The 13841-nt window shown below is 39.3% G+C and overlaps 1 protein-coding gene across 2 annotated transcripts in view; it reads right to left on the bottom strand.

Moving 5' to 3' along the window:
* Positions 1-13841, bottom strand: part of ARID5B (AT-rich interaction domain 5B) — a 233704-nt gene extending 219863 nt beyond the window's left edge. Inside the window, exons 1-2 of one of the 2 annotated variants that reach the window (XM_019507895.1) lie at positions 13693-13841; positions 13109-13366 (exon numbers count right to left, since the gene is read on the bottom strand). In XM_019507895.1, the coding sequence (XP_019363440.1) occupies positions 13109-13366; positions 13693-13713 (279 nt within the window). In that variant the 5' untranslated portion in view covers positions 13714-13841. The remainder of the gene's footprint in view (positions 1-13108; positions 13367-13692) is intronic. The other variant, XM_019507896.1, reaches the window with a different exon arrangement.

Raw genomic sequence — 13841 nt, forward strand, 5'->3', positions numbered from 1 at the left:
AGCCCTTCACTTTGGCTTTGTCTACATGACAAAAAAGAATAAAGTAAACAAATATGATCTGTGCGGTGGAGCAATGATGGGATAGGAAGCATGGTGCTGAAAAATCCCCAAACCCTGCCTGCCCAAGAATTTCCACTCCTGGCAGAGCTGCAGTGGCAGCAAGTTACAGGTTTGAATTTTAGCAATGTAAACAAATGCCAATTTGTAATGATGTCCTTCATGATCAGGGCAGGGTTTCTGGGGTTTCTGAGTCTACAGCTCTAGATGCTGATGCAATAGTGTCTTAGAGGTGTGAATGTCTGACATTCAGCTTACATTTGCTGTGAACTTCAAAGCCTATTTGTAACCATTTGAAAACTCAGTGAAGAAAAGTGCAAACTACTAGCTTTATCTTTGAAATATAAAGATAGAGATCTAGGCCCAGTTTTGGTTTTGACTTTGACTTCCCTGCATTTTTTCTATGTACTTAAATTACATAGGTTCCAAACTTCTATTCAAGTATCTCAGTTCCCTTATTAGGCTGCTTGTGATGATTACCTTTCACATTTGACTTAATTTTTACAAAGGAAAATAAGAAATCTATTTCTGTATATTACCATGACATTTCTTCAGGTTGGGCTTATTTGGCAAGCTAGACAATGAACAAGCAATAAACATCACAATATTTATTCTGCTAATTAATGGCAAAGTCATTTCATGCTTTAATGCTGAAACTAAGCATATCTTTCTGTTTTGGATAGCATTCTCTTCAACACAGATGTATAATTTAGACATGCACCCTCTTGCTATTGATTGTTTTTCCTTAACACCATTTGCTTTCAGCCCCATTCAAAGCCAGTAAAGTAAATGTTCATTGACTTCAACAGGCTTTGGATTAGGTTCCTTGTAAATTCATGTCATTAGGTATACACATGAAATGAGAGTATTAGCTAAGAGTCAACTGCTGCAACCTTTACTCATGATGGCAAAGGACCCATAAAAGTGGTTTCACTGATTTCACCCAAATGGATAAGACCAGAACAGCTGAACTGGATGTTCTAAGCACTAAATGACCTGAAACCACAGCTTTAATTAACACAATAAGAACTATTTATCCTGTTTGAGACTGCTGAAGAAGTACTTAAGTCCTAGTTTTTCCATCATCATACTATTGATGTGTTCCACTACTAAATAATTCAAATTAGAATCTGAAATAGCTAATGAACTTAAGTACTTTTGACTGCAAGAAGATGGATCCTTATACCAAAAAACACTGAAAAATAGAGGGGGAGGGAGATCTTAAAGGGCTCTGGTAGCACTACAGACAAGCTCAGGGTTCCACTCACACAGACAATTAGATTGTAAGCTCCCAAGGACAGGAAGCATTTTTCTGTGGTTGCAGCACCTAGCACAGGAGGCTCCACGCCTGAAGTAGGCCTCCTAAAGACTAGTATAATACAAACAAACAACAATAACAATTAATTTTATTCATACCCCCTTCTCCTTATCAGGGGTACTCAAATCCCAGCCCACAGGCCAGATCCAGACTTCAGAGCTATGTAATCCAGCCCACGGGTCTCCTCCTGGGTCCAGAACTTTTGCACTAGGGGAATGGTAGCAATTAACACTGCCACCACTTCTCCGCAACCATATTTCCAAGCCTCATGAGGCTAGATTATCCTGTGGCTGGGCCAGCCCCGCACAGAGGGATTGGGCTCTGTTCCCATGCAGCTGAATCAATGCAACCAGGTGTCAATGGCCAGCCAGGGACTGATCCAGCTGCATGGCAACAGACTGTCCAGAGCCTGATGCAACCACACAGGAGTATCTTGGTTTCTAAACAACCACCCTTCTCCCCCAGGGTCAGGCACCCCAGCATTCATTGTGTAAAATCTCTTATTTGACATAGCACCTTTTACTCTGACACATGTCCCAAATCAGCTAGATGCATTTGTATGTTAAAAACTAAACTAGAAGCTGCATCTTTGGAGGAAGGAAGAAAAAATAAACTGAATTATTTCTTTGGAGCAGTTTAGTTAGCATAATAATAATAATAATAATAAATAGTGATAGTAGAGTTCCTTCTGTGATGTTATACCATTATAAGGCCTAAAGCATAGCCAAATGAATAATCTCTTGGGGGTATAGCTCCCTCAGAAAACCCACACATTTCAGAATCACTAATGCAGTGAATCCCTCTCAACTACTGGAACAGCAATTATCGTTCACTTATTTGTATAACCCTTTATTTATGGAGAAAGTCTTAAAAATATATGATAAAGGAACACGGATATTAAATAAATAAAAAACAGGTATACAGCGACATATGACTATCAAACCTTCAGAAGATTAAAGAAATCTGCTGTATACCATTTATGTCACCCATAATTACATCTCCATGTAAATATGAAAAACCACCCAAGTAGCATACAGTATTAAAAGAAAAATTCAACTTATGTCGTATTAACTATGCTCTGAAATGGTATGTTTATAAGGTCTCTATTGCATGGTAAGTCTTTAATGAAAGGAACATTTACAGTTTTTTTTCCAGATACAGAAAACTCAGGTTTGTGGTAGAAAGACATAAGCACCAATTTCAGTATTTCTTTGGAATTAGGTTTCTTTCAGCTGCTTCCTTTAGCCATGTTGACCAGTCATTGGGAATGTATTCCCTGCCCACAAAGGTGTCTAAATCTTGAAATAACTGCCTACAAAAACAGCCACTTTTCTTCTGTTCCACTAAAATTTAGTATTCAGTCAGCCTATAATTTTAATACATTTATAGGACTCCAGAGTAAAGTAAAATCTTTTCAACTATCAAGTTAGGCAGATAGAGGGCAGAGGGTTTAGAAAAAGATATTGATCCTAGTAGGCCACCTCCTATTCTGCTTTAACTAAAACAAAGATGTCAGATTATCATTTTCAGAGAGGTTCAGGAAAAAAGGACAGTACTTTTTTTCAGAACCATTATGCTTAAATATTATGTCACTGTTGTCTGAGCAACCGTTACAGCCTACATGAAAGCACAGTACCCTATATTGCCTGACTCAGCAGATGGTTGGAATGCTTATATTCAAAGAAAGAGGTCCGGTACTTAGATCAGTTTAAAGCTAATAATTATTTTTAAAAGAAGTATTAACTCTTAGAAGGCAGTTGCTATAGGACAACTTGGGATGACTGCACATCTTGATTCTAAAGAGGTGCAAGACACCATGAATTCTCAGTTGGTGCTGATAACTAGGAAAATTGAGAATATTTTCACTTCAGTGCTTCCAGGGGTCATTTAAGGAATTCTGGAGGTCAGGAGTGATTTGAACACCTGCGTGGCTGTCTACTGAATTACTAATCTACTAACATCAAATATGTGGCCTAGAGAAACAGGAGACATACTGTAAAAACCGTTGTTGACAATTATAAGAGACACTGCATGTCATTTATCTGATCAGTTTAATTTACATTAGAAAACATCTTCAGTCTTTTTATTGAAACCTTTACCACAGCAGATAGCTGGGGATGCATATTTTACAACCTTGCACATTGTTGATGAAAACACATTCACCCACAGGAGCACAAAATACAATTTGACTATTATGGACTACATTCACTATGGATAATAGAACTGTATATTTCACTTAGACATAAAGAGCTCTATTATCTTCTTTCTTTACACCCCATGTATTTTTTATTTTTCTGTGATTTGGATGAAAAGTGATACTACATGACCCTCATGCAAATTACACAAAATGGTTGTTCTTTCCCCTAGAATCTGGTGCACATCTTAAGTCACTTGGCTAGTATGGAGAGCTGCATTGTATTTGCACAAGGGAAGGGAGAAAGGAGTGGAAGCATCTTAAAGGATCAGGTTCATGTTCATACAAGCTGAAATCTGTGAAAAATTGGGTGCATGCAGGTTCCTCTTGTGTCCCAGGCCCACACACTGCATGCAGGCTTAGAACAACCCCATGTACTGGCCTGGCCCTGTACACCAGATTCAGCCCTGGAGCATCCCACATGCTAGCATGATCCAATCTGGGGCTGCATCACCTGGCATTCAAGGCTCCGCACAGGTCTGGAAATTTGGTGGCAGGGAAGCATTGGCAGCATTAATTGCCATGGCTCTGAAAGCCATGACAATTAATGCTGCCTCCACTTCCCCACTGCCAAACTACTAGAGCCATGAGGAGCTCCATGGATTTGATTTGACCCATGGGCTAAAGTTTGAGCACCTATGTCATAGCCTATAACCACAACCACAAGACCTTCCTACCTTCCTTTCTCCAATGACCTTACTAGTGGCTAAAGCCATAAGGAATATTTTTTATAGTATTTTGTTCTTGAGCAGTTTTTATACTATAAAAGGCATCTACCCTTTTCTCTTTATTTACACTTATTTATTGTGGCCATCTTAGGGGAATACCTTTCAGGACTGTAAGACTATACAATAATTAGCAGTTTATAATTTTGTTCCAGAAAAGTTCTGCTTTTTAGGAAGAATAAGATACTCCAAGGTGGATCCTTTTTGCATCTACTGGTAACGTGTAGTGACCCTAGCAGGAGAGGATGTCAGACCTGCAACTTTGGGGGCTACAAATGTGGTAGCACCTGCAGCACTACATTAGAAAAATTTGGCTAGATCCATAGCTAACATTCCTTTAGTCCTCTGCAGCAACTTCCATCAAAAGCACTTTTTGAACATTATCAAATTAAGCCTGACAACTACATGATAAAGGACCTATTTCCTTTTGTAGATGGGGTAAGTGATTTGCCCATCGTGACAGACCTAGATCTCCTGAATCCCCAATCCTCTGCCTTAAGTGCCAGCTAAGGCTTTCATTTCCACCTTCCATCCAAAGTCCTTATTCAGGTTCATCATCCACAAACGTCCCTCCCACTTCCTGACACACACTCCTATTCTAGGACATATGCGGCCCATTGGGAGGGCATTTGGGCAGCTTGCTCTCCTCCCTGAGCATCTAATAACACATCAATCACCCTTAAGATGCAAGTGTGCTAAGAGTAAAATCCTACATACACATATCAAAGCAACACTTATATGCCCACCATTCTTCATTTAAGTACTTAGGAATACTGAATAGAATAAAGCCTGAATGAAAATGCATATGACATGGGAATTTAAGTGACACAGGCTAGAATTTAGAAAGGCCAAAACAGGCTCTTTACTCTGTAATCCTCAAACAATTATTTTAAGAGCTATAATGATCTTATTACATTCAGGTGACTGGTGTTGTTCCCTTTTCTAAATTTGCATACTGGGTTGTATTTACTTTATACATTTGTTAGAAACTTAATGAAGGTCAAAACACAAAGTCTAAAGGCAGTAGGACCCGCGATGTCCTTCTCAACCTGTCAGGAACCAAAAACAAGGTGAGGAGCCAAAACAAAGGATACAAGTGAAATAATAAAAAGGATGAGGGATTCAGTCCCTTTTGTATTAATAACTATTTATGCAGCCTCCTCTTCATGATTTAGTATTTCCAAAATGAATCATATAAAATATGTAGTGGAGTGGTGCTGGGTCTTTGTGGGATACTAGGAAATGTGGTGTGTGGCTAGGTAGAGAAGGTGTTTAGAGGGAAGAGCACAAACACTTAGATTTCTGATTTCTATAGCAACTCCTATTTTTTTCTGAATGGAGGTTCAAATTGAATTTATATCTGCCTGTGCAGATAGAAGTTCTGACCAAGGAGAAAATAGGTTTCAGACGAAACATTTTCCCATCAGATGGCTTACAGATCTCAAGTAGTTGTTTTAGTTTAGGCAAGCTGACAGACAATTCGTTTGTAATTTTGCCTATTACATTTACAGTATGAAGAGCCTTCCTTGCAGATTACATAATTATATTTTTCTTAACAAGGAGTACATTGCATTAGCAGGTTTAAATTATGCAAGTCTATTCTTTTGTTGTATTGTGTTCTATTGTGCTGGTAAAACAATATGTGCTTTAATTAGCAAATATCTGTAAATAATTTACTTGCTTTTCATACAACAGAACAATGGAGCCAATTTTCACATACATCTACTGAGCATGTACAGTGGGTTTCTTGCCAGAATCTTCCATTGTTCAATATCTATATCAATCTGCCCATTGTTTACAGCCAACATTAAACAAGGTAGACAGAAATTAAGTTCTTTGCTTACCCATAGCAGTCCCCCCAGGAAAGAGAGACTACACATTGTCCAGAAGGGCTAAAATATCCCAAAAATGAAAACAAACTGTTTTATTATCTATAACCCTGGCACCTTCACATAGAAACATGGATGCCTGCCAAACATTAAGGTCACCAGATTAATGCCATAAAATGCCGATGTTCCTCTGACCTTCTGGCTACATTTTAGCTACAAAATAAAAAGCTCAACTTGATATGACATTATGAATCACACATATGTCTAGTTTCTGCAGGGTTAAAACTGGGTGTGAACCCACACACACACAAAGAAAAAGCTCTTAAATCAAGTATGTATGACTGTTCTGAGACTTAAGGCATTGTTATTTTGAATACAAATGAAAGGGCCAGAATAAGCATTTCAAGAATATTTCAATTATGTATTTCCCAAAACTACATCTCTGAGCAACTAATGCAAATATTACTCCCATAATAGTAAAACTTCTTCCTGAATAAAAGCATATAAGAGCTTGAACCAGAACATACTTTCTATATCATGCGCATATTGTTTGAATATTATTAAAAATGCAAAATCTATGTATGTGTTACTCTCCTGAGCAATACAGTAATTATGATTAAGGGACAAGCAGCACAAAAAGAGCCAATTTATCTTACTTGTGCTTAGGAATACTATTGTGTAACTAAGCAACTAAAGACGAAATATAGTCTAATTAATTCACTCCTATGCTTATTTAAAAGACACAATTAGAACATTTTTATTTTCCAGCCTGCACAGTATCTCAACATGCTTGAGGGTGTACCATGTAAAGCCTATTATTCTCAAAAGACAAGAGTTTAATGTTTTGTGCCACTGATCAGACTGGGAACAGCAACTATAGAGAGCAGTGGGTGCATTTTACAGTCTGAATACACTGAAAAATGAAGATAAAGGGGGAAAAAATCTGTTTAAGTGACCATGGACACCAGATTGCTGGCTAATGGCTAGCAACATGTGGCTTCCCTGAGTAATGTCACTGCCCTCTTTCTTTGCCAGTACATGTTACTGGTGGTGAGAGAGATAAAAATATAAAGAGTGGCTATGCAATTACCAAAACCATGATATTTTATGACAAATGTCAGATCTCTAACACTGCTATTACAATGTGCTTGATTTCCAAAGCTGAATTAATTTGAGCAAGTGTACATTGGAAATTGATGCTATTAGCATGATTTTTAAAGCACCCTTTAATAATCATAATCTGCATGTTTGAACTGTGTTGTCGTTACTGATGTTGATAGACCTGGGTATAAGATACACATTTTGGAATCTAAGGAAAGGACTCAATTCTAATTTCAAATAAGAGGGCACAAATCCCTACATATCTTGAAAAATCTATTACTGTGCAAGCAGAGTGGCGGATTTCTCAAGAAAGGTAGAAATACATGACCATGTATGTGGGACTGCAACAAATATTTAGGGGCCAGATTAAGGGGTATCTTTATTCACTTGAGTAGCATTCCTCAGGAGAGTAGTCCCTTTGACATCAGTATGGTTCTCTGAGGAATACGATACTGCCCAGCTTGAGAAACACTGTAAGAACAGGCTCCTAAATGAATGAATGAACTAGGAATATGCTGCTCTTCTAAACATTCTGACTCTGGTTATTACACATTACACATTTTATGGAGGCGAATTAAAAAAAACAAATATTAATTTATAAAAACAAATTATTTCCTGGTAAAAAAATTACAGTGAACATGTCCTGTTCCCCTTACTTGTGTGAGCAGCTCTTACTTATGAAGATTACTCATATGACTAAGGATTACTTGTGTGAGTAAGAGGGGGACAAGATCATTCTAGAACACAGTAAAATAGATTTACTTGAAATAAACATTGATTCAAACTAGATTTTCATAAATGCACTTAAAGCATTTTATCGCTAATAGGATAAGCCAAGCAAGTAAAATTAATAACAACGTAGTTAAAAGAATGACATGTCATCCTAAGTAAATTAATTTTTTAGAGTGTACACTTCATATCAAATACCATCCCTAGATTTAATGAGCACTGATTTTGATATGTTTTTTAAAGTATAGCCTAATTAGTGCTGACAGTTTTAAAAACATGAAAATACAAGTTGCTAACAAGCATTCCATTTCAGAATTGCTTCAGCAAAGGTCAGTAGTTTTATAGAGTCATATTGCCCCCTCAGCTTATTGCAATGAAGAGGATTAAATGAGCAGAAAATCTATGGGAAACCTCAGCTACAGTGCTGTGGGTTGCTGAGTGGGGTGGTTATAAGTTGGTACAGCATCAACCCCCATTTTCTCTGAGTCTACAGTATATGAGCTCATGGGTTTGGAGCTTTGTGCTGACTGGGTTGGGTGGATTGAGCTGGGGGCCAGATGGGGAGGTGCCTGTGGATTTGGTGGGAGGAAGGGGTTTGAGAAAACAGGAGGGCTGCTCATATGGCATCAGTTCTCAGCAAACCCATTGGGACCCTTCCATCCTGATGCCCCATAAAATTACATCAACCTGGCAGCATTATCTTATGTTAGTTCCCAACTGGTGCACCCAACTCTTTTTAAAGTACAGGGTTGGAGAAGTACTGGAGCATGCACTTCACTTTGAGCATGATATTCAACTAGACAACTGCGTGGGTATTCATAATGGTAGTAGTTGAGTATGTGCTTAAGGGCTGTGCTGGACCAGGCTGTAAAGTAACAGTAGTGGGACAGAGGAGGCTTAAGAGCTTGTGATAACATAACTCCTGAAGGGAACTTTGAGGACATCCTGTGTTGCTCCAGTGGCAACACTGAGAAGTGCATTCTGCCCTCCTGCTGCTGCTCAGTATACACCCAAGCCCAAAATTAGGCAGTGGAGGCAGTTTAAGGTGGCCCTGAGCATGAGTCATGGACCACCCTCTGGATCTAAAGCCTTTCCTTATGGACCCTAGGACACCCACAGACCTGGAGAATGAAAACAACTTTTACTACACCAGAAGGCAAACCTCACTTTCCTGCCCCATTAAATGAGTGGGAGCACCACATCCCTCCTTTCTGTCTAATGTTGGCCCTCCCATGGCTTTTTTGCATGCTGAAGGGAAGGTACTACAATTTCATCCTTCTGAATGAGAGCACAGCTCCTCTACAGGGGAGATAGATGATATTCAGCTGAGCTCTCACCACATCTGGCACCTCAATAGGAAAGGCAGCGTCCTAGAATTCAGACCTACAGGGAGTGCTTGTGAGCTGGATTTCATGGCAATGCTGGAAAACTGTGTCTTTGGGAATGTTGACTCCTCTCAAAATAAATGGGTAATTTTTACTAAGTAAACAAGAGTCACCCTTGGCATAAATTAACATAACCCTGACAGGGCCCTGTTCTATTCTTATTTCCATGCATATAAATGGGGTTCCATGTGTTCAACTCTGTGTTGTTTGGTTAATTTTGTGTCATTAATACCTGCACTTTAAACCCATTAAGATCCTGATCCTGCACTTGATGGGTGCTCAATCTCAACTTCACTTTTGTTTGCTTAATGGTCTGAAGGAACTCTGATGTGCCTTTTAGGCATATAGTGAATTTTAAGACAATGAGAAGCACCTGCAGTAGTACAACACACATGCTTAAAATTAAGCATGTACTTATAAGTGTTTTCCTGGACTGAGGCTCAAGTGCACAGTGACATCCAGTTTTAACAGCACAGAGGGTTATTTTTAAATATGGATGATGAATTCGACTGGCTATAAAAAGACTTATATTTACACTTATCTCTGATTAGCTCAGACATTTGGCAACCAGATAAAACATGCCATCAGAAATTTTTGAGTAACAGAACCATTACACACCTACTTTGTTATTTCCCCTTGTGAGCAGTCACTGACTGAATACCACAACTGTGAGAAATTATTCATTGATAGTGAGAACACAACATTTACAAAAAGCTGGTACTACTAATCATCAGACCAGTAAAGATATCTGCCAGTGACAATGGTTAAACCTCTCACTGGCTTGATCAAAAGTCTGGGATAAGACCAGTTGCTCTGCTAATCAACAATTTTACTCACAGCAAGTGCCTCTGTTGACCTTTGACATCACAGAAAACCTTTGACACAGCAGATTTACAATACACATAAAAGCTCAATCTCACTCTATCCCTGTTTTCTTCAATGCAAATGGAGGAGTTTAAAACCATAGCCAAGAAGAATGTCTTCACTATAATTATAAATTACCTGTAACTCAAGAACTGCATTTCTATATAGAGAAAATAGGCAAAGGATTACAAAACATCTTGGATCCAAACCCAGCTCTGCTTATGCTTTAGGAACAGATATCAATGTCATTTACATAGAAGAATTATTACTCAGGCTTAGGTACTTGAAATTATTGTTTTATATGTTAGTAAAGAATGAAAAATGTTTTCTTTAAGTAACCAAGTGCCAATCTGCACAAAGCCTTTTGTCTTTTAGCTACGTGTTTCTGAACAACATTTTTATCATTCAAACCTTTTTAAAATCGATGATAAAAAATCATTTCAATGTATATAAACAAGTTAATGGAGTAAGTGAAAACAAAGTACATTTCTTAATGGGAGTGTTAGGTTGCCCTCTCTAGGCCCTGGCTCTCAATACTAGTTTCTGTAGGCTGTCTGCCAAAGAAGTATCGCTGTTGCTGTTTCTGCTGCTGCTACTCTGCTAATGAATGACTAACTTAGGCCAGAGGGGAAATGACATCACCCGGGTGTAAAACAGAACTGTATTAGGAAACTTTCTACCTGCTTTGCATTTGTCATAATTATTCTATACAATGCAAGAATCATTTGCATAATTTAAAGGCATGCCATTATCTCAAACGAAAATTGTTTTCATATGGTTGAATAATTCAAAATGACATCACTTAAAGCCCCAATGAAATATACAAGTATAATCATTCAGCTAATTACTAACAGTGTTTGTATTTTTTTTTAAATCAAATCATGCATGTTATTAGGAATGTACATGCAGCTGAGAATTACTGTATAGAGGGAATGTTCTTCCTTATAATGGTAGGATTAATTTTCTCTGATGTTCATACCAGAGTAACATGAGCTGATCATTAAGGCATATTAAAATGATTTGTCCCCTTCCTCACTCCCTCCCTTTCAAAACTCTTGCATATAAAGCACTCATATACATGCAACTTTTGCTGTTAAATATTAATCACCAGCAATTTTAAAGCATCTATTCTTCACTGTCATCTCTTTATTCTTAAAAAAGGGTTCCCACTTGAAATTGCAAGCAGAGTGGGCAAATGACACTGTGACAGAGGGGAATTAAAAAAAATGCACATTCAACTATATTGTCGAAAGAACTTCCCACAAAATATCTAATACAATCCTCTACGATTTCCTGTCTGGTTTAGGAGAATGTCTATTATTTTTGTAGTCTTTTCTGGATATGTAATCCTTCCCTTTTCCAGATCACAGACCATGTTGAAGTAATAAATTTGAAAAGCAAATAATAAGAAGTAGGGAGGGGGAGGGGGAGGGGAAGAGAGACAGCTGCACAGGAAAGTTGGACAGGGGGAGGGGACAGAGGAGCTCTCAGCACAGGAGAGGTCAACCTGTTCGTATTTTTCAATAACCTCTCCATGCTCCAAAATGTCAACTCTGACATCAGGAAAGATGGACAATTTTCAAAAAAGTAGGACATCAAGAACTAGGGACTTGTTTCAGAAGAAGCAGCATCCAAGGCAAATGTTTGACAGGCTACGCTAATTAAGGAGCTGTAATACGAATGGGCAACTTGATACTTCTGGGGGAAGGGGGGGTTGAGAAAAAAAACCACTACAATTAACTCCATAAGACTACGGAGTGTTGAAGGAACTGGCAGCTCAGATTGTATGGGGGCTTACTGTGGAAAGGAGGAAGGCTTCCAGCCCCCCATGTTTGCACTGAAATATTGTTGCAGCCACATCTGGCTCTTCTGATCGTTTCTGGACTGCCCATCTCCCCGCATAAACATAGCGCTGTTTGTACAGCACACAAAAATAGTTCCTCAGTAACACAGTGCAGTCAGCTGACTGGAGTAGCCAGCAGAATTGCGGTCATACATGAAATTACAGAGCTGGAAGAATACACTGTAAACGCAGTCTCTGGGCTCCAGGCGATCTGATGTCCCTTGGCTTTGCACTTCTGGGGCACTTCTAATCAAACTTTCCCAGGTGCAAGGCACCAGGGTCTCTCTCGGGTGCAAGTCAGGGAAACGATACAAGGCTCGATTTCAGCATTAACCTGGAAAATGTCCACTTTTTCATAGTAATTTTAAACTAGCACATCAAGCGGAATGTATTGGAAAAGATAGTTGTTAATGCTTAACGTGTTTGTGCTGGTTACATGAGTGCTTTGAAATACGCCCAGGCATATCTGCAAGTTATTTGAATGTATTATTCCAGTACCTGTCATTTATCACTTTATTCAACACGTCTTTGCCAGCTCAATAGCTTTTGATCTCACTCAGCCTCCATTTCGTAATTTCCGCCCTCTTAAACATATCGCATACTAAAAAATGTGAACAATATCTAAATCCACAAGAAAAAAAAATCCCAGACCAAGCACTGAAATGAGGAGGGATAAAAACACACACACACACACACACACACACACACACACACACACACACAGAGCAAAGCATGTGACGTTCAAGCAGCAGCAAGGGGTAAAAAGAGATCATTAAAAATAATCCCCCACCCCCAAACAAGTTATTTAATCTTTGCTGAACGCCCCCCCACCCCCCGGATGAATCGCACCCCCTGCGTGTGAAGCTGCCTTGCAAACTCTTACAATGGGAAGCAGCTCGAGTCCCTGGTAGTGGCACTACCCCTTTAACATGCTTCACGTTGTCTGCAGAAGAGAACATTTCAATCCTGTCCTTTAATAAACATTACAAGCAGGGGGAAAAAAATCCAGTCTCACGCAGAGACACAGACACAGACACACACATACAGAGAGAGATATGTTTACCACCTCGCCGTGGTCACTATTTCTGCCCTGGGGAGTATCTTCTGGGAGAAAATAAAGTTTGGAGCTGGATAAAAGTTGCCTGCTAGTCCTCTCTTCCCACAACAGCTGGAGCTCCGCTATGCAAATCGGATCCTCTGGCTTACATCTTACAAAGAAAAAGTCGCCAAGGGACAAAATTCTTGGTCTGCCTTCAAGGTGGAACTGAAAAGCCTTGTAGAAAATGTAAGGTCCGTGCAAACCACACGGAGAACCGACCCACTGCAGGGGGGAAAAAAAGAAAAATCAAATCAATAAAAGAAATAGGATATCATCATAATTAAAAAATGCTAGAGACACTCAGCTAGATCATACATGGACTAGAGGCGGGAATATGATCTCCCAGGATGAGGAGTAAAGATCTCTAGGAAAAAAAATCATCATCACCTTATGATAATACCAATTCGTGTGATCAGTGGAGGAATTTAAAAAGCGGGGGGATGCCTTTTGGGGGTGCAGAGGGGCAAAGTTTGTTGGAAAGTTTGTGGGGGCCATGCGAGGCTGGCGGGGCCCCGGGGCGGGGGCGGGGGGCGCGGAGCAGACGATACCTGGACCGAGTTGGGCTCCATCTCGACGTTCTGAATTGATTGAACTCAACATTCTCTCCAAACTTGTTGGCTTGAATGGATTGCATCAGGTCCTGGCAGGGGAAAGCTCTCTCCTCTACCAGCCAGCCCGGAGCCTCAATATAAAACCC

This window comes from Gavialis gangeticus, unplaced genomic scaffold (genome assembly GCF_001723915.1).
Source record: "Gavialis gangeticus isolate Ggan-Ray unplaced genomic scaffold, GavGan_comp1, whole genome shotgun sequence".
In the NCBI taxonomy this organism is placed as follows: domain Eukaryota; kingdom Metazoa; phylum Chordata; order Crocodylia; family Gavialidae; genus Gavialis; species Gavialis gangeticus.